Here is a 22,303-nt window from a genome sequence, read left to right as displayed (position 1 = left end):
AATCTCCGTGCCTATTTGGACGAGTGCTCCTCCGAGTTAACCTTGCATATACGTGTGTGCCTATATATGCATATGTAAACTAGGGTGTGTGTGTGTGTGTGTGTGTGTGCGCGCGCGCGCGCGCGCGCGCGTGTGTGAGCAAGGGGCGGGCTGGCAATTTTGCGGGAAACACTGCTTCCACGCGGAGAGAATTTTCTCCTCAAGATATTTTTGGGATGGGAGAAGTTGGGGAGAGGGACGGGAGGGAAGAGTTAGGGAGACCTCAATTAATGCTTTAAAGATCTCTTAGAAATTAACAAACTGGGGAGTCTCGGAATCTGCTGTCAGAAGCGTGTTTTCCCCTCTCTCCTCTAACAAGCACTGACAGTCTAATTACTGTAGCTACAAGCAGCTGTCGAGGCAGCAGCCCGCGAGCGAAGGCGCCACGGGATGAGCGCTCACCGCCGGCCCCTGCGCCCAGCCTAACCCAGCGAACCGCGGCCAGACTTGGGAGGATGGAGAGAAGCGCGAGGCCCGGCACCCGGCAGCCTCGCCAGCCCACGGCGGGCCTGCGAGTCAGCAGACTCCCTTATTGTTTCATATTTATAAAGTCTTTACCTTGAAGGTTAAAAGATGTGAAGAAGAAAGGAGGGGACCTGAGGGGGGGGTGCGAAGAAAATCTTTTAAGCTTCCATCCATTCCTTTTCTACCTCCTCAAGTTCTCCCTCCCCCGGTGTTGGTAAAATAACCACGCAACCCGGGGCTGAGGGGGCGGGGTGAGCCAGGCTGGAGTGTAAGAAAGCAGATGTCCCCGCTGGCAGCAGCCTCAGCCTCCGGGGAAAGCTGCACCGGGGGGGCCATCCCGAGGACATTCACCTCCCACTTCTCAGGCATCCCGCTCACAACTGCCTCGCCTCGGCAGGGGTGGTTTTTTTTTTTTTTTTCCCAGACTCAGCGTTTTGCGCACGTAGCTTTCTTACCTGGGAGCTGTTCTTACCCGGTTACGCTTAGCAGAAGCCCAGCACCCCGCTCAGTAATAGGGTAGAGGGATAGACCTGACCGGTGTTCACTATACCTTTCGAGTGGCGGGGTCCTGTCAACCTTTCAGAGCAGGACAGAAGGCCCCTCTCTGGCGGCCCAATTGGGTCTCTGCCCTAAGAAGTTGGAGCATGGGGTACTGCTGGAGTCTTAAATTCCCACCTTACTAAAGTGGTGAGGACCGGTTGCTCCAGAAGAGGGTAGTGGGCCACTTCGAGTCACTTTCTGGAATGGAGTTCTTTTTGGTTGTCAGCAAGCCAGTAAAGATGTCAATCGTGTGAGAAAAGGAGAGGAAAAAAATCCTTCTTTTGATAGGCGGTGGGGTATATTCTGATTAGTACACATACTGGGAAGTTTTGAGTTTGAGCGTGTGTGTGTGTGTGTGTGTGTGTGTGTGTGTGTGTGTGTGTGTGTGTGTGTGTGTAGTGGAGGGGAAGCTGGGAGGAAGAAGAGAGTCTTTGGGTAATTGTCTAGGCATTTCCATTCAGCCTGATGGCAAAGATGTACATGCCTCAGAACCCTTCACAGTGCATACCTAATAATCACGATGTCACCCTGGTGAGGAAGATGTCAATGTGATGTGCTCGGCACCTTGAGACATCGAGGTACCATTCTCATTCTTCCACTGAGCACAGAGGCCTGCTTGAATTCCCCCATGCTAAACCTCCAGTATGAGACACTGCTCAAGGACAGTTACTTTTCTGTTGAAAGCTACAAGTCAATGCTTATTTCATAAAATGGAAGCTGTGTCTCAACCATGTTTAAAAATTGGGGGCGGAGGGGAGTGGGAAGAGAATCATGAAGAAAGGAAGGCAAGTCTCATTTTAAACAGTTCTGCCGCACTGCGTACTTGGTTCCTAAGACGTCTCCAGTGGCCATCAATCAGGCTGCTAACAATGAATAGCAAATTTCTCCACAAGAATTTGAACGTTTCTAATCTAAATTAATAAATATGTATTCTCCTTACAGGCTTTTACATTTGTTTCCAATAAAAGGAAAAAAATTAGAATGCTTAGTTTGAAAGATCATTTTGAAATTTAAAGTGACCTATTAATGTGTAATAAATGCCATCAGACATGAATTTTATGAACCCTCCCCAAATGTGATTTATTTACCTCAGAAACAAAGAACACTTTCAATAATCATGACATAAGGAACTTTTAATATTTAATAATAATCACTCAATCATGCATTTTATACACATAGTAAAAATTAAAACCATGTGTATTATTTAAAAAATGATCTAAAATGTTTAAATAATTTTCACTGGGCAACTAATGATTGATTTGATATTTACTTTGATCATATTGTCTGCTATTATCTGTAAGTTACAAACATATTTTAAAGGAATATTACCTGTAGTATAATTAAAAATTCAAATGAAATTTGAATACCCTATAAACATTTGATATAACCAAATTTAATAGATTTCGTGAGAGTCAAACAATAAACTTAGCCATTTAGAACATAAATTATGATTACATAACTCTGTAGGTCACATGCGTAATTTTGAAATCTGGAAATTATAGTATAAACATGAATAATATAATATAATGAATTATAGTTTTTTATATACAAAATGATCTCTTAAAAGATAGAGTAACAACTTTAGAGAAAAATTCAAATAGCTGTGACAATGAATTTCTTTTATACACAACCTTAAATTTAGCTTACAAGCAAGCATTCTCTAGCATTACAAACTCAAAACCATCACAGAGAACATGATATGTCTGTTTTCAAATGTGATTTAAGTCTCTCCATTAAAGTGTGTATTAAGATGCCGGAGGAAATCCCCTCTGGATGTAAGGGATGGTGGGAAAAGCTCTTGACAGAACTCACACACTTGAGGTTTAAGGAGTACTGAGTCTGAACCACTTGGTACCACTAAGTCAGTGTCTTGGTTAGGAAAAGGCTTCCAAAGGGGCTGCAGGAAAGAAACAAAACATCTTTTGTCATTTATGTTTTCAATCAACTTGCATCAAATTTCAAATCCAAGTATCTGAATAACTTTTATATGTGCTTATATAAGAAATTCTCTAATGTGGAAGCAGATTTCTTTTCCAGAGTGGGCATAACTTAACCATATCCTCCTGAATTTTATCTTTACACATTTAAAAATACTTAAGGTTTACCAGCAGCAGTCATTAATATTCAGTTATCTTAGTGGCAATAGTTTTGAAACAATGGCCAGTACTTTAGACCATATTATGTTCCGAATTTAATAGTCTTCAATAGTACACGTGCGGGCACAGTTTTATTAAAAGCAATTCAAAATACAAATAAACAAATCACATATATCAGCATACTGATTTCTTCAAAAAAAGTTTCTTTTAATCTACTAAACAAATTCCATTTATCAGCTTTAAAAACTTCAAATATTAAATCACTTAATAAAAATCTAAGCTGAGATACATTCTTTTGACTTCTGTCTTATGGTTTCGTGTTACTCTTTCTTGCAAATGAATGAAATGACGCTTATCAGTAATTGCCCAATTAAAGGAATATAGGAAATTGTAATTTAATAGAACAATCTCCGTTTTAATTATTAGGAAATAAAAACTTGTAAGTATCTTTTTAAGAAGTCTAGAATAATAATATATATATATGAGTTATATATATTATTCATATATATATATATGAATTAGTGTAATGGTAGGTGTTCAATAGAAATGATATTGACAAAAATATCTTATTTTCTGAACTGTGTAAGTCTGATTATTAAAAACATATTCTTGGCACATACCTTGGCACAGGTAAATTAGCCTGACATAGGTAGAGTGTAACCTCAGAAAACCATTTAAAGAGACTTCTTTGTGCTCCAGTTACTAATAGGTTTTTAATGAGACACAGCTTGGTTCAGCACCTGACAGTTTTTATGCCTTTAACTTCATTCTAGTTAAGTTTTTACATAAACATAGTATTGTTAATCAGAATATTTGGGTTTCAATGCATTACTACCTAGCAGTGAGCACTGCAGGACAACTGTATTAATAAATAAGCTTTGTTTAGGTAGCAAGATGCATTCAAGTGTTAGTAAAAACGCCTTAAAATGTGCACTCAATTTGTCTCCATGAGAAGAGATTGTTGCCACAAAACTAACAGTATTTAAAATAAATGTTATAAGATTTGGGGCAAAGTAATTTTTGGTCGAAAAATTTTCCTGATGGAAGAAAATCAGTAATAATTTTAAGTGTATAAATGGAAATTAGTTAAGAGTTAACTAGATTCAAATGTTACTTCAGTAAAAAAAAAAGCTTTAATGCAAAACTGTTGTGGCTAGAAATAAAAATTATTACCTTAAAGATATTTTTTATTAAGATTTATAAAGCATCAAGAAATTAGCTTAAAAGTGAGCCAGTTCCTAAATTTGGTAAACCAATCTTCGACTGACAATTTTTGAAATCTGACATTAGTAGCTTTTGATTCAGATTGGATATGTTCTTAGAATTTAACTGGAATCCAATTACTGACTCAGCAAAAAGAAAAAAAGAAAATCACACAGAACAGAAATAAGATGATATATATTTTAGTCTTTGCTATGAAAGTGGAAGAGAAAATTACGTATTTGGTAGTAATGATTAATATAAAGTAAAAACAAAATATGTAACCAAAACTTTTTACTGTGGACAACTCAAGAATTGTATTTATGAGCTTTGTTAATATAAGGGAGTAATGTTTAAAAGGCCCATTTAAAGAAATATTTTTGCAAACTAAAACTGTAACATAGCCTTTAAATCAAACCAATTTCTTTGGTTTTTATGCCAAAATATCAATTATCTAACCTTATGCCCCATGTCTTGTGACAGCTCGACACCAATTCTCTTGCATGTTTCAAGCTGAATCCTTTCCCTCAAGTTGTAATCACAGACCAGCTGTTTCCCTAGCTGCAGTACAGACAGTGAGTGTACAATGCAGGGTGCCATCTACTGAGACATGACGCCCGCCCGGGCTGACGAGTAAAAGAACAAGCGAGGGATGTAATGGAGGAGAGTAACAAGCATGAGAGTCCGCGGTTCACAGCTCCCCAGGAGCACACTCGCAATACACGCAGTTGTTTCATTGTTTCACTGATCACACTGTAGCCCAGACCATAACGTGAGACAAGGAACAGGGTGGAACGGGAGAGAGTTAGGAATTAAGACTTGCTAGAACCCTACTTACACCCACTACTGAAGCATCCTGCAGTTTGACTACTGCTTCCTTCCTGCTATTTGAAAAGCCTATAACTGCTAAGGATGCGGCATAAAGCCAAAGGTATTAAGTAATTTTTCTGATCTGAAAGAAAATCAAATATTTGAAAGTTCTCCTATTTATTATTTTTAACATTTTAACACTTGACATTTACCTTCAGAAATTACACAAAACTTTTTTTCTCCCTAACAAGAAAGAATGCTTCTGTGAAAGCACCTGAATCTGGAAGAAAGGGTGGTAAGATTAGACTCGAGGGCTGGAAAGTCTTCCTGCTTCACAGACAGTGAAGAAGACATCCGATTATATTATTCATATGCAGGGATTATTTGAAAATTGTATAAGGATATCTGTTTAGTATCAGGTTAGAAAAAAACACAAACACTACAGAGCTCTGTACTGCTGTAACTGAGAGTGCAACAGAAGTAGCTGAATGACAGTTTATTTTGAATATTTGGTGCAATATCTCCCTATGGAAAATTAGACATTATTATGTATACATACACAAGTTTTTTAAAAAATTATTTGCTTCATATTCCTGAATTTAATAAGGCATCCACTAGAGCACTGATGTAAACAAGCCGTGATTGAAGAGGACTAAGCAAGGAAAGCCATGGCATGAGTATCATGAGGAAGCTTTATCATATTCGTATTTAAAATTCATGTCCTTTAATACAGACCTTACATATCTTATTGAAAACCTCAACTCAGGATAGTCATTAATTTTAAATGGATGCCTGATAGCTTAAAACAGATTCGTATCTGTGCATGTATGACAAAATGTGTGTTCACACATAATAAAATATTTGTTAATGCAAAACAGTTACCTGCTGTGGTCCTCGGACAGCCTTTCCTGGGGAATCCAGTGAGGGAAAAGGTGCGTCAGGCGGGTCTTGAAGTGGGAACGTATTTACATAGAACACATTATGGTCTCCAGCTGGCAAACACGGAGCTCTAAGATTTGAGGGTTTTGTTTTGTCAGTTGTTTTAAGGTTTTGTATAGCTGAAGTTATGGGGTTAATTCCCTGAATTTCAAATAAAGTTTCTTCTGTTTTAACCAAGTTTCCTGGGCTGTCTCTGACTTCCACATTAAACTTGTCCTGGCACACTGCCTCAGGTGTGGAGGGAGCAAGGATGCTCGGGGTCTCTGGAGTGCTATGTAGAAAAGTAGAGTCACTGTCCACAGGCGGAAACTTGACATTGAATTTAGAAAGCGATTCAAAAGAGGTATCTTCCTCATCCCGGCCCAGTCCTCTTGGTGTGACAGATGTGACGCACGACATACCTCTATTTATATCATCTTTAGCCTGGGGCTTAAACAGCGCTTCTTGTTTTTCTGTTTTATCGGTACACTGTATAGGCACAGAACACTGTGTGTCTGCAGGAAACGGATACAAAAGGCAAAGAGTGACATTCAAATCACTGAAGAAAATTGCTGAGCTAGGTTCGAGCAGAGGATTTCTGTATTTTCTATTGGTTTTTATAACAACTAAGGGCAAGTGTATTTTTATGTGTGCTACTGTCTTCCCTGAGGATAACAGCAGGCCCCGGCAGGTGAACTGAGCAGTGTGCAGGCTACAACTTCATTGCTTTGTCTCCAGCAAGCTCTTCCTCTGGAAGCTTAGCATCTAGTCTCAGTTATACGGCGGTACACTAAAAACACTTACTTACAGCACACATATTTTACTTTGTAAAAGAAGCTACAACTGTAAGCTTACTTAGACAAATAAGTTTAAAAGGGAAATGCTTTATATATTTATACATATATATACATGTATACATATATACATACACATATATGTATTATGTATAAAATCAGGGCAGTGTGCTATTAAACGTAACACTGGCCAGGTTAGTCACTGTCCGTACTCACAAGTTCACGGGAAGGAGTGGTGGTGTCAGGGTCAGGAAAGAAAAGGACAGTAGAGGCAAAAGAGGTTGACATTCTGGGATGCACTTTAAGGAATTAAATGTGAATATGGCTGAATGTGGTGTTGCACACCTTAAGTCCCAACACTTAGGAGGCAGAGGCAGGCGGATCTCTGTGAATTACAGCCAGCCTGGTCAACAAAATAAGTTCAAGGGCTGCCACTGTCCATATAGAAAGACTGTCTCCAAAAAAACCAACCAAACAAAGAAACAAACTAAAATTGTATTTGTATGTCATTTTCTCTTATTTAGAAAGGTCCCTTCAACAAACAAGCAGCTGTGAGGTGGGCAGAGTTTCATTAGTTCACATATCTAGAAGCTATTTTTTCAACATGATCTCTAGGCTCCCAATGGAGACTTCTGAGGAACCAGGTTGGAGCTACAGAGACCACAGCAAACTAAATGGAGCTACGAGCTGTTAAGGAAAGACGAGAACTAGCTAATGCCAGTGTATGAGAGGAGGCAAGCAAAACAAAAATGCAAACTTATGAATTCAGAAAACACAATTTTGAACTGGAAAGACAGCTCAGTGGTATCCCAGAACTCACACTGGGTGGCTCACTGCACCTGTAACTCCATGGGCACCCACAGTCATGCACATACCCACACACACATGATTAAAATTAGATCTTAAAAGCAAAGTAACCAAGGCCACAGTGTGATAAAGGGCCAGCAAGAGCTATAACACCCAACTAAAGCAAACCACACCCAACAATTTTCAAAGTACTACCCCTGTTTATGATTCTGCGATACTGGAAAGAACAAGATTAGGCTTCACAATGCTATTTTAAGAAGTCAATGTGTTTTGTAGCATATTTGGTTGTTTGTTGTTATCTTTGGGGACAGGGTCTCCTGGAGCTCAGGCTAGCCTGGAACTTACTATGTAGGTGAGGTTAGCACTCAAGTGCTGATCCTCCTGACTTCCCCACCCAAGGACTGGAACTGTAGGAGTGCAGTAGTGTGTGTTGTAATACATTTTATCCAATGGATAAATAGTCATTGATGAAATCTTACATTCACAAATGAAGACTTTACCAATGAAGCAGGCATAAGAGTTCAGGGTATACGCAGCACCTTCCACAGTCTGTTACGTTAGTAGGCACTCAACAGATGCCGATCTCTTCATATTCCTTTCACTGGGGTTTATGACACACGCTGCCTCAGCACATTCCACTACACAAAGCCTTCTGTTTGGATATGACTGATGTGTCGTACGATGCCTCGACCTTCTTTGGCTCATTCTGTAACACTACATACATACTTATGTACCTGCCATCTCTCTCTCAGACTGTCTCAACATGGTACCCAGATCACTCCAAACTGTCAGTCCCCAGCTCCAGCCTTGCTGGTGCTATGCTTAGCACATTTACCCACACGTAGCTCTTTGCCTAACTGTTACTTGACTTTCCCATCTTGACCTAGACACTGATTCTCTGGTTGGCTCTATGATGCTTACATGATGTGAGGATTGAACAGTATTATGTTAGCAAGTAGACTCCTTTCCCCATTAAAGCAAGCTTCTGTGACATGTAAAACCATGTTCTGCTCTCTATTTACCGAGGTGTCCCACCTAATGCCTGGCACACATATGATACTGTATTCTTTTCCTCACAGGATCTAGGATTATAAGCTATATTTACTAGATAGTCTGTGAGGAGGAACAGGATAGTAACTGAGACCAAACTCAATAGATTTCTTTGACCTTTGAGGTAGATAAAACTCCATTTACTCTCAAGTAGTCGTTTTTCTTGGCAGTAGACTTGAGGGTGGCAGGAAATGCTAGGAAACAGGAATAACGTTCTGTAATACCTGAGAAGGAAAACTTTCTCAAGTGACACTCAGGAGAACAGGGTAAATACTTTAGAATCTACAGCTGCTGCTAATGGCAACGACTATTACCACCGAGAGCACTTCCATGTGCTGCACCGACTGTGGCATGTACATGAACTCACTTAATGTGCAGGCTAACGCCAACACAGGCACTATTATTATCCCTGATGTACATCGGGATATAGATCAGGAGGGGGTATAGAAAGGTTAACTCATGGCTACTTCCAAGGTAATGCAGCTAGCGAGTGCTAAATCTGGCACTAGAACCCAGGTAGTCAACTCCAGAGTGTTCTCAGAACCATTATGCTAAACTGAACATGGTGGTTTCTACACAGGGAGGATTGTTCAAGCTGACAGAACTGTGTTTGAATGACTTTCTTTTTTTTTTTTTTTCCCCCGGAGCTGGGGACCGAACCCAGGGCCTTGCGCTTCCTAGGCAAGCGCTCTACCACTGAGCTAAATCCCCAACCCCTGAATGACTTTCTTAACAGTTGATCTAATCCCCCTTCAAAGAAAACAGAGAGCCATCAAACAGCTGCAGTAAGTAGGCAGGTATTTTCTTTTGGAATAGCTAACTGTATGCAAGCTTAGTCACATTAAAGTGACTTGAGCTAATCCCATGACGATTCCCAAGTCTGATCTTAGATAAAATGGAACAAAGTCCAGGGAAATGCCCATTACCTACTACCACACTGATAGTGCCAGCCAGCGAGCATGCAGCTTTTGTAATTTGTTTGTTTCAATAACACTTAGTTTTGCAAGGAAAAGAAGTAAAATGAAAAATTTTAGATTTCCAAATGTACATATAGGCTGTTTAGACAGCGTTTGCAAATTATCATGAATGCTGACCAAAGAGTTGATTGTCTAATCCTATAGTCTATTTTAATAGCCAATGAAATAGGAGCCCACTTTTAGACTAGGTACTTTTCCCTGAGAAGACACTTGCTTGAGCATACAGTTCCACCTTATCCTTCCTCAAGGTCATTGCTCCGAGTGAGTGACTGGAAGAGACATGGTAATGACATGTATATCTGGAAACCCTGAGCAGGTGTCTAAACTGTGTCCTCTTTCTTTTCCCCTAATATACAGCAGGTGATAGCATAGTGCTATCCTGTCAGGGCATAGTATTTAACATTCGTGCTTTGTCTGGACCAAGCAAAGCTTTACTTGGTTTAATGCAGATCTAAAACGTTTCAAGAGTAATGTTTTACTTATTATTTGTGACACAGTTAATATAATGCACAAGAATAATGTTAGGAAACAGCTTTAGTGGGGAAGAAATTGAAGTTAAACACTCAGTGTTCAGGTTGACAGATACATACTAAGAGTTAGACTTAAGCAATTTAAAAATGGTCAAAGTATTAAGTAATTGATAATGGGTTATGTTCTCTGTATAGCAAAGAATATATCACTATTACAATGTTTTGATAAGATGTTGATGTTCAAAGAGCATGCTTATGAATTCGAGATACAGCCAGCCTATTTTAAGTGAAACTGCTTATTTCTATATCTTTAGTCTGTAGAATGAAGATTACACAAATTAAGAAGGAGAAATTAAATTTTCTTTTGGAGAAGTCAGGAAGACAGCAAGAGGAGAAACACAAATTCTATCTATCTGAAAGCTTGCCTTCAAGGTCTAACTTTTGTGGAAATAAAAGTGTGAGCAGTGGCAAAAAGAGAACCCACACTACCATGACTTTAAATGCTACGAAGTGAGAGCCCAGGAAAAGGGGCCCCTCAATGAAGGACGTGCACATCTTCATTGCTGCACTCTCAGAGTGAAAGCTGTCAATCATATCACTTGGGAATTGCCGGTAGAGTGTCCCAGATCACAAGGGCAATAAAAGAATCTATCATTACAAATGATCATTTTATTTTGTTTTGTTTACTGAATTGTCTTGATGTTAGACTCAATTTGTTATTTTGTTACTGATATGCAACTACTGAAGCAACTACCAAGATCACAGTCTAGAGCTTAAAAAGCAAGCAAGCAAGCAAACAGCCCCCTCACCCCCAAACAGTGCAATAGCCATGTGGCTCAGGCCTACAATTCTAACACTCGGGGACTGGCAAGTGGATTGCTATGAGTTTGAGCCAGCCTGGTTGACACGGTGAGTTCCATGTCTCAGACAGCAGGCTGAGACCCTACCTCATAAAAACAAAAACCGGGCATGTGTGCAAAGCAGATGTTCCTAAGTGGTATTTTACACTCAATTTCAATTTTGTGCTGCCAAGAGAACTGGGTCTAAGAAAATGTGCATTCTACATTTTTATACTTAAACTAGATTATCAGAAACATTTCAGGTAGAATTTAGTTAAAAACTAATATGATGCTGTAATTAGCTCATATATGGAGCTGTTGATTTAAGGTCACTTACTGACATGTAAGTTAATGTTTAATATGACCCTTAGAAAATATAAGCATGTATCCTATATTTTAAAGATGGGACTTTTCATTAATCTGATGGTTATTGGGCTATTCAATTAAATCTATACAGTACCATATACAATGAAGATAATAAAAAATTCAAGAATTCTATAATGTACATTATAGAATTTAATAGCATATGTTTGTTAAAATATAAAGGGCAGGCCTAGATTCTTAGCCTTTCATAAGCCAAATTTAGAAGTATTTTTATATTGCAAATTAAATCAATTTCAACCAGTACAATAAAAATTGCTACAAGATAAATTAAATATTCCCAGAATTTAATAGCATATATTTGTTTAAAATATAAGTAGCAAGGTATCGATTCTTTGCCTTTCATAAGTCAAATTTGGAGGTACTTTTACATTGAAAATGGCATCAATTTCAACAAGCACAATTAAAATATTACAAGGTAAATTGAATCTTACCAGTTGCAATATCTGGTATATTAAGTTTGCTTAAGTGGTCTTTCTGTGCTTTTGCTAGTAAGCATATCCTATGAAATTCTTCTTTAAGGTCCCAGAAAGTCTTCTCTATATTATCCCTAAAAACAAATCCATATTTTAAAATGTTAGGGTTATACCTTCAAATGATGTTTAAATATACATAGCATAGTTTTTATGGACCACAGAATTATTGGAAAGTGAAACACTAAAAATAAAATTTAAATTTGAAGAAAATATCCTCAGACAATTCTAATATTTGGAAAGCTAGGCACAAAGCAAATGCAGAAGTCCGAGTTCATAAACGCACTGCAGGCTCGTGAGTCTACTTGTGCATACTTGTTCTACACACATCAGTTCACTGTGAACACCATAAATAGAGCAGTATTTCTTCCTCACTCTGCTTCCTATCAGGATCCACCCATGTCAAACGATACAGTTACTATACAGGGCTATTGAAATGGGGACCATTAACACTACCACGGTCCGTGTTTTAGATCTTGTTCTGCTTGTAACCATGTGATATACTTAGGTCATTTCCACACACAGGTCTACTCCAGTGGTTAAGATCAACTGTTTTTCTTTTACAATTGTTAAAAAATTTAAAACCATCCAAATACTGCATATTGTAATAATTATACATTTTGGATTGGCAAAGAAGGCTCTAGAACCACCTTTCATGATGCAAAGGGATGCTGAGATCCTTTGAGGTCTCTTTTCCAGAAGAAACTTCTTGTCTTCTCACCTGAAGATAAATAGAAATGATGACACTTTATATGCATCCAAACTCACAGAAGAAAACACAATACAACAGTCACCTACTTAAAACCAACCACATTAGTGCAGACATGATCTCTCACACACAGTACATAAAAAATATGATAGGTCTTCTTTTCTTTAAATGAGATCAAGGGAAGAAAATAGAAATACAAGATAGAAGGGAAGATAGAAAATGCAAATTATTTCTGGTAACTTCTTTGATATCTTTTACTATCTCTACTAATGGTAATTATAAGAAAATTTCATATTCAGTTAATAAAAAGTACTAATCTGATTACTGAGCACCTCTACGCTTAGAAACTTAGTAGTAAAAAAATTTCTGACACTGTCCTTGGGGAGTCACTAATAATGGCCTATATATGCAAATCAACCCCATTGTCTTTTGTTACAGTTTTAAAAAAAATAAGAGTAAGCATTTAAGAGGTTTATCAAGATAATGTATTATGTATTTGGGTTGTTTGGCTACAAGTCCTTGCCTTTCACTCCCACCCTGTGGCCTACACTGGTATTACATATATATTCTGACGCTGAAAACTGATATCCGCAGAACACACTGTGGTCACAGTCTATGGCCCAGAGAGGTAAAACACACAAATCCTCTAATCATGTCTGGTGGGCTTTCTGAAGCTGTAAGCTGACAAAGTCTGAAATCTGAAGAAATTCCAATATCATATACTCCTAATTTAGCCCAAGCTGTATAATTCTTAAATCAAAATTTAAACCTTTTTTCATTGATTTATTTTGTGTGCACATGCGGAAACAACTGGTGGGGCTCTGTTCTCTTTGCCATCTGAGACCTGGGGAATGAATTCAGGATGCGGATTTAGCAGCAAGCACCTGTACTCACTGGATCATCATGCCAAGCCAATGCTGAGTAACTTCTGGTTTTATTCAATTAATGTCACTGCTAGCTATTAGCAAATAAGATTCAATCTTATTATTTTTAATTATGTGTAGGGGTGTGTGGTGTGCAGATGCCTGTGTAAACCAGAGGCCTCAGGTACCCTGAAGAGCAGCGAGAACTCTTAACTCTTGAGCCATCTCTGCAGCCCCTATACCCAAACTGCCACCGCGATCTAACCAAACATATGTGACAAAGTCAAAGGAGAGGACAGAATATTTGGTGGCTTAATGTTCAATTATAAAAAGGGATTAGGACAAATAGAGTGGTTTCCTTTTAAAAATTGCCACTAGAAATTTGCAGTAACTATTTTACTAGGAGCTAAAAAGAACTAAAAAGAATGTTTAACCTAAAACTGAGGATAAAATACAGAAAGTTGTAATGACAACATCCTACTTTCCAAAGTCTGGTTTTTACATAACTAAGAGTGACTGATCGGATGTTGAGAACATTAAAAACAGACCGTGACTGGGAAGGGCTGAAAGAAAAGGTGAATGATCCGTTTCTGTTTGGCTTGGAAGATGCCTGGTGCCAACCTCCTTTGATGTCTAGATTTAATAACTAGTGAAAAGACCATTGAGTGTATTGGCACAGGCAAAGGGGATCCAGGTGAGCCAGGAATTTCTATTGAGTATCTAAAAATGAAAATCTTTTAGCTTGGGATTAAAAAAGACAGCTTTTCTTCGTTTTGTTCTTATTACCATGAAAGAAAAAGCATTACCATGTCAAGCAGTATACTGTAGTTTCTACTACTCATACTACGTCTGTTAATATGCTGCAAGTAAACATTTTCTCTTTGACACAGGCCTGGAACTCAGACTGTGGGCTGTGAGACTGCTCTGTCTTAGCCTCCAGAGTGCTGTGTGCAAGCACCTCCAGCCCACACTGAAAACTTTAGAATCCTGAGTGTTCAATGAAGAATTAAAAAAAGATGCTTTAACATGGTAACTGGAAAATAGGGATTGAGTGGATTTCTGAAGAAGTTCTGAGGTAGGGTTTGGTTAGAATAGGCACAATTTGTTGACGCTATTTTCCACTGTAACAATCTAACAACTTTCTCAAGACAACTGCTTATGTTAGAAAGGATTTAGGATTAATGTAGTCAGTGACAACATCAACTCTTTGCTCAGCCCAGACTTTCTTTTCAATGTTCTCCCTCCTGCACTGCCCTCTGTCTCTGCCGCTTTCTTAGCCTCCCAGCTACAGGACCATGTGCATGATGTACCAGCTCATCTTGCCTTAACGTCACCTTCCTTAACGACGACCACTGTTTGCAGTGCATGCCAGAGAGGAATTTAATGCTAGAAAGACATAACGTATTTTTTCCTTTGATTCTCAAATATTATTCAAGTGGATTTTATACTGTAGGAACCCAAACTTATTGTATTTTCAAGTAAGAAAGCAAAAGAAATCTGAACATTATCTTAAGAGATTTTTAAGTGTCAAATCATTTAACAAATAGTTTTATTTTGAGGCATAATACAACAGAATGAACTATTTCGAGTTCTAGTCTGGAGTGTGTAACTAGGGAAGTGACTGATGAGGTAAGTGCTGCATGTCATACTCACTCTCTGTGGGGACGAGCCCTAAACTGAAGCTATGAAGAGAAATCCACATGAAAGCCGAAGATGTCCGTCTGTGTGAGCTAAGATACTTTGGTGTTCACCAGTTAGCTTTTCTAAAGCAGGTACCATAGAAAGAGAGGCATGTCAGCCAGAGTATTTGGTATACTTAAAGAGGAAAGAGAAAACGGCAGCTAATATTCCACTACTCAAAAAGTCAGTTTATTCTTCATATCGAGATAATACAAAATTGGGCTAGCCATGTGGCTCAATGGTAGAGCACCTGCTAGCATGCCTGAGACACAGGGAGTATTCCTTAACATAAAAAAAGACGAAAAGATAACTGAAAATGCTTTTGTGTTGCCTTTTAAAACATACTAGGCATAGATAGCAATCCCTCCAAGACAGCAATGCAAACTGAGCCATGCCTATAATCCTAGCTCTCAGGAAGCTGAGGCAGGAGGATCTTAAGTCAAGGCTAACCTGGCACTGTAAAGAGACCTTGCAATGCAAATTAAGAGACACACAAGGGAGGAGGAAGGGTTGACAAGGAGCAAAAAGCTGTGAACTTCTAAGTGTGAGCTGGGTAAAGTCGGCACAGAAAACCAAAACACTAGTAAAGAGCAGTGGACAAAGAAACAGAAAACATGGGGTTCACTTTTATGTAGACTTTCGGAACTTAAAAGAATTAAATATTAGAAGACTAACTGAGTCTGGATATTTCCATATGAGCTTCAGATATAGTGAGGCAGAATTCATGGTGACATCAAGTATTAGATTCAACTGAACTAAGGAGAAAGCAAAAACAAGAGGATTAAGATCCTAGAAGACAGGATCAGGAAAAAAATACAGAAATAAATGAGGTAAGTATAAAAATAGGGAAATTGTAATTAATCTAAAATTTTTTCTGTACATGAAAAATCTATGGTTCTTTCACCCTCATTAACATTCCTGAAAATACAGCACACAAGAGGGACAAAATACTAGGAGCTTGGTCTGTTCTGCATGAGACAGTGTAGTGTGCTAGGCAAACCCCTGCCAGTGTGGGAACTACTCCAGGGCAAAATGGGATTCATCCCAGTGTTCTGGAGGAAATGGCAAGAAAATAAACAATATAAAAATAAAATTAAACACCCTAATCACTTCCAAGTTCTTTACAGGGTTTTAGTGGTTTAATATAAATCCACCAAAAATATCCACCAATTCAATACTACAATAAAAATACACTTTAAAAAGTCAAAAATAGTCATTTATGTATGACTAATATGACTTCAAATCTACTAACATAACCTTGGAGATCAAAACTTTTCTATTAACCTATTTTTTACATCCTTCACTTTCCATTACACTCTACATCTATCTTTCTGAATTTATTTTGTGTAAAAATACTGTATTATCCATGTGTATAGGTATTTTCCCTGTATGTGTGTCTATGTAACACATGTGTACCTAGTGCCCTTGGAGCTGCCATGTGGATGCTGGGAATTGAATCCAGTTCCCCTGGAAGAGCACCCACTGCTTGTGAGCTCAGAGCCATCTCTCCAGCCCTCTACTTTACCTTCTTAAGATGTATAAATATTTATTCCTGGGGGTGAATTCTCATGCAAAATAGAAATCACATTAACTTAATCATTTTAAATAAGGTTTCTCATTTCTCTTTTTCTAGGAAAACCCTTAACTATAATTTAATGCACATAGTACTGTGATGCTCACTCTTTAATGTTACTTTGACTGGATCTAGAATCACCATGGAAACATAACCCTGGTGTGTCTATGAGAGTGCTTCTAGAAAAGTAAGAAGGAAAGGCTCACCTTAAATGTGCTCTCCCACCTCATGGACTGAGCTGAGACTGGAGACAAAGTGGAAGAGCACAGAGCCAGCTTTTGCCACTGCTTTCTTCCTGAGTGTGGACGCAAGGTGACTGCCACCAGATATGCACGTGCTGCACACCCAGGCAAAACACACATGCAAATAAGAAAAACCAATGAGTTTCAAAGACCTGACTCTAGTGTTTTGTGAATTAAGTTTTTAAAAACTGTAAAATGATCTTAATTATGTAGAAAAAGAAAAAAAGCAGAGTTGATGCTTTATTCTGCTATAAATGGAAAATGTAGATGATGTTAATATTCCTATATTTCTTTTATTTGGATAAATAAAACCTTTAACATAGTAATAAAAGATGCCAAGTCTTTCGGTAGCAATAGTTTTGTACCTGTGTGAGCGCGTGCACGTGTGTGTGTGTGTGTGTGTGTACATATATATATATATAACATTTAATTAAACAATATTCAAAATACAAAAAACAAAACAAAAACTTTTTAAAAAATTAAAATGAGAATATGGAAATATGACTAATGGGAAAGGAAAAAAACCTTTCAGGGTGAGTCTGTTGTCCTAACACAGCAAGTCTGCCTAAGTAAGCAGCAGAGTTCAGAGTGTAATGTATTAGTTGCAGATGAAAAATTAGGTGAGCTCCACCCCCCCTCCCAGCCTCCAAATTCTAGCAATGTCATGGAAAAGATTACAAAACCAGTATAAAGTTGTCAAAATACCACGTTGGGAAAAGTCCTGGGTATCCCATGGTTAAGCAAAGCTAAGTAAGTGGCTTTTTTGGCCCTTCATTTCTGGTCCACATGTATTCTCTCTTTTAGAATTTTACTGCACTAATTTATACATTATATGTGGTGAGGCTGAGGCATTCATGCCACAGCAGTCCTCTCCTTTCACCATGTGGGTTCCTAGGACCAAACTCAGGTCATCAGACATGGAGGAAGCATCTTTAGCCACTGAGCCACCTTGCTCTCCTCTTACCTACATTCTTTTTTTTTTTTTTTTATTAACTTGAGTATTTCTTATATACATTTCGAGTGTTATTCCCTTTCCCGGTTTCCAGGCAAACATCCCCCTCCCCCCTCCCCTTCCTTATGGGTGTTCCCCTCCCAACCCTCCCCCCATTGCCGCTCTCCCCCCAACAGTCTAGTTCACTGGGGGTTCAGTCTTAGCAGGACCCAGGGCTTCCCCTTCCACTGGTGATCTTACTAGGATATTCATTGCTTCCTATGTGGTCAGAGTCCAGGGTCAGTCCATGTATAGTCTTTAGGTATTGGCTTAGTCCCTGTACATTCTTAACTCCAGGACTGTGGCTGGTAAGCATATCCTCTACCTCTGAGCTATACACACCTAGTCTCCATAGTTTTAATAGATTACAGTAAAAAAAAAATCAACATTTGATATGTACTTAGTACAATAGATACAGATAAACAACTGGCAATAATTTATAAGTATCATTTAATATATTAATAGTTATCTAATAAATATACAAAGAAATGATGAGGAAACATTGTGATATTCATATATTCTTAAAATTGATGAAATGTTAGAATAATCCTAGTGTTTCTCTTAATGACAAAAGGTAACTTGATTTTTTAACAGGAAATTACAACTTATCTAAAGCACTGAGTCTCAACATAGAATTCAGGACCCCTGTGAATTCCAAGATCCTTTCAATCTGTCTGCTGTTGGAGAGAGAAGACTGTCATAGGCCTTGAGTATCCTTGCACATGTCATGAATATAGGCTTTGACTATTCTTTATATGGTCATTTTTCAGGACTGCTATTTTTACAGACAGTCTACTTGAAAGACCATATAGTTTCTCAAAGACCCAGCTTACCTGGTGCTTGTTTAAAGCGCAGGACTCCCTAAGATCCATGTTCCTTTCCACTAATGTAACTATAGGCATCCGTCTGAGGGCTCTGTACACCTCCTCAAGCCCAGGTGGGAGCAAGGCAGATAGATTCCTTACTGCTTGCTATGTTATGGCCAATACAGACATTTTGCTTTGACCTTGTCTATATTTCCTTTTGGCATCTGCTAAATGGTTAATGATTAAATTTATGCAATGCCATCCACTAACTAAACTATCTTCACAGTAGTATTGATATGGTTTGTATGGTGTTTACTGCACTGGCATGTACTCGGACTGTACAGAGAGCAACTGTAAGCGAAGCTTCTGATGTGTCTTGAAGTGCGAGGCTTCTTGGGGAAGCTTGCTAACGCTTGAGTTGTGAGCTGAACTAGTCACTTTTTAAAAAGAATGCTATTTTCACTTCAAAGAATGAATGACATGCAGGCTATGGTTATTCAGACATTTTCTCAAAAGCAAATGAAGCTGGCCTGTCACTTTAAGGAAAACAAGTGACAAGACTTGTTGCCAATGATAAAATTTGAGCTTTCAAGTGAGAATTAAAATTTTGGAAAAGTTGTACCTGTTATAGTAAGCTTGACAGCTGCCCAAAACTTAAAAGGTTTCTGTGGTAAGCTTGGTGATGACATTAAATATCATCTAATAAGTCAACACTTGGAAGATCTATAATCTATACAATTCAGTAAGCCAATAATCAACTATCTAACTCATTATGTTAAAACCAGACGTAAGTAAAAAGACAGTCAATGTAAGACAGACCACGGGCTGGTAAGTAGGTGAGAGGTTCACTGATGTGGCTTCAGATGTCACATTGCAGCCAACAGTTAAGAAACTGGGCCAGTGAGATGGCTGAGCAGGCAAAGGCACCTGCCACCATGACTACTGGTTTTTACTCCCTGGTACCTACATGATGGAAAGACAGAACAGACTCCTCCTGAATGTCATTCTCTAACCTCCATATGTGTGTACCATGAGGTGTGTGCCCACATGCATGCAAACAAAATAAAAAAAGTAGCTACCTCTTACTAAGTTTTTGTGTAGTATCGAAGAATAATACTTATAACAGCTAAAAGCTCCTATTACAGCCATGTTGTGTATGTGAGGCTAGAATATTGGCATACAATTTAATAAAGAAAATATAAAACAAATCCATAATATAACAAATTGAATGTAGATGTAGTCTACAAGACTGAAAAATAATATCTTTGCCTAGTGGATCTCTTGAGTTTGAGGCCAGCCTGGTCATTTTAGGACAGCCAAGGGTACACAAAGAAACCCTGTCTTACGGGAACAAAGCCCACTACAAACAAAAAACAAAACAACCCCTCCAAACAAAAGAAAACAACCAACCAACCAACCAACCAAAAATCAAAGACAGTATCTTCAAAACAGATGTGGAAAGCTTTTAGGATGACAGATTTTAACATAACAGTTAAGACGAACTGGATTGCCTTGTGTATGTGGGGTCTGCTCCTTACCTACTGGGGTTGGTTTCATGCTTTAAAGAAACCAAGGCTGGAATGAACATGCCAACTCCACTTTGTAGGCTTTATCATTTAAAGAAAAGGGAGGGGCAGGACGTAGAAAATATGACAATTTGGGGACATAAGGGGAGAAAAGTCAGCTACATTGAAAATGTTCAGATTTGCTTAAATGTTAGGGAAGATGCCACTTCTGTTTTTCTTCTAAAAATTCTTATATATTTAAATATAATTTTTCTAAAAATTCTTTTAATGTTAATATAAATTAATATATTAATTCAAATTTAAGGAACTTACTAGAAAGTTTTATATATCAATGTTTTTTCTTAGATTTTATGATATTTAATTCTGATAAATTTGGAAAAAACTTTGAACTTTAATGAATAAAAATAAAACTGGTTGGGAAGAGGTGGAATGGGGCATTTGCTTCTACTGAAAAGGCAACAATTCTTTTAACATGGTACACATAAAAACACATTTTCCTTTAGTTTTCTATAACCCCAAGTTGGCATGTACCATTATTTACTAACTACAACTATCATTTCTGTATACTGAGAGACAGAAGCAAAGGTGAACGTTAATAGACCACAGGAACAATGTTTTAACATTTGAGTAAATGTCCATTTTATTGCAATTTCTTCTTAAAGTTACATATGTAGTATGTTTAGATGATATAAATTAGGTATTATTTTCTGATGGAAGTAACTTCGTGATTAATGACTTGATAAAAAGTCTAAAATTCGAGTTTTGTTCAAATGACCAATAATACGTCTGTCATCTATCTGTATGTTATGCTCTCTTGATACAACATCTGGACTGTAATATATATATAGCAACTTAAATAAAAAAAAGCAGTGCAGCTTATGAGACTAGCAACAGAAAACAATGTCTAAAGTGCACAGTGCCCAACACTTACCTACATATTCCTAGGTTGAAAACCAACCACAAGTGCAGAGTTTGTAAATGCACACAGTACAAGCATGAAGATGCCAGCCAGGCCTAGACCTGTTAATGTAATATTTTATAAACTACAGAAGGCCAGAAAGCTTAACGGTTGTGAACTTTACACTGTCTTCAAGCACTCCCCGCATAAAAACTGAAGGGGCCAGTGCTAATTGTTCTGACAACTTGACATAAACTAGAGTTATCTGGGAGGGGAGACTCTCAAATGCGGAATTTCCTTCATCCGGGTGGTCTGTCTGTGGGGCATTTTCTTAGTGATGGATGTGGGAGGGTCCAACCCATTGTGAGTGATGCCATCCCTTGGCAGGGGATCTCAGGTTGTACAAAAACAAACAAACAAACAAACAAACAAACAAACAAACAAACACAAGAACTGGCAAGCTGTGGAGAGTAAGCCAACAAGCAGCACTCTTCCACAGTCTCCACTTCAGCTCCTGCCTCCAGGCTCCTCCCGAGTTCCTGCCGTGACTTCCTCAGGATGAACTGCCGGCAGCGTAAGATGAAATAAATACTTCCCCTTCCCAAGTGGCTTTTGGTTATGGTGTTTACCACAGCAAAAGCAAGCAAAGGAATAGAGAAGTTGGTGCCAGGGCCATAGGGTACTGCTGTGACAAACCTGAATGTGTTGTTTTGGGAACAACTGTGGTAGCATTTGGAACTCTGAGCTGCAAAACAGTGAGTGCTCAAAGCTTAAAAGGAAGTCAAATTCACCAGGGGTGGGGAGCTGGGGGGGTGGACAGTGCATTTTTCACATAGATTAATTTATAAATATTTTCAATTTTAAAGGTCGTTTATAAAAATTAGTAACAATATGTAATGGTTTTTTAGTTCTCTAAGCACTGCCCGTTAACATCCTCTATAAAGTCTATATTTATAATTTTTCAAATTCTTAAGACCATAGGCCATGGTATTATTTTTTTCCTTCTGAGCTTAATCACAGGACACAGGAAAATGGAATTTATTGTCATCATCTGATGTTGGGGACTAACTCTCTCCCCTACCCACTACCACCTCCATTTTCCTAATAGACTATAACCTACAGTGCCTGTGATGCTCTAAAAGACAGACTTTGACTC

The 22,303-nt window shown here is 38.3% G+C and overlaps 1 protein-coding gene across 11 annotated transcripts in view; it reads right to left on the bottom strand.

The window, feature by feature from the left end:
- Positions 1-2,098: 2,098 nt before the first annotated feature.
- Tank (TRAF family member-associated NFKB activator) overlaps positions 2,099-22,303 on the bottom strand; it is a 76,031-nt gene continuing 55,826 nt past the window's right edge. For 2 of the 11 annotated variants that reach the window (NM_001164073.2, NM_145788.3), the window contains exons 5-8: positions 12,510-12,580; positions 11,821-11,936; positions 6,033-6,583; positions 2,099-2,941 (exon numbers count right to left, since the gene is read on the bottom strand). In NM_001164073.2, the coding sequence (NP_001157545.1) occupies positions 2,765-2,941; positions 6,033-6,583; positions 11,821-11,936; positions 12,510-12,580 (915 nt within the window). In that variant the 3' untranslated portion in view covers positions 2,099-2,764. Of the gene's footprint in view, positions 2,942-6,032; positions 6,584-11,820; positions 11,937-12,509; positions 12,581-15,786; positions 16,844-16,890; positions 17,022-22,303 lie in introns of those variants that run through there. The other 9 variants (XM_006234273.5, XM_006234274.4, XM_039104353.2 and 6 more) reach the window with 6 other exon arrangements.

Source organism: Rattus norvegicus, chromosome 3, assembly GCF_036323735.1.
Source record: "Rattus norvegicus strain BN/NHsdMcwi chromosome 3, GRCr8, whole genome shotgun sequence".
Classification (NCBI taxonomy): Eukaryota; Metazoa; Chordata; class Mammalia; order Rodentia; family Muridae; genus Rattus; species Rattus norvegicus.
This window is presented reverse-complemented; position numbering and strand designations above follow the sequence as displayed.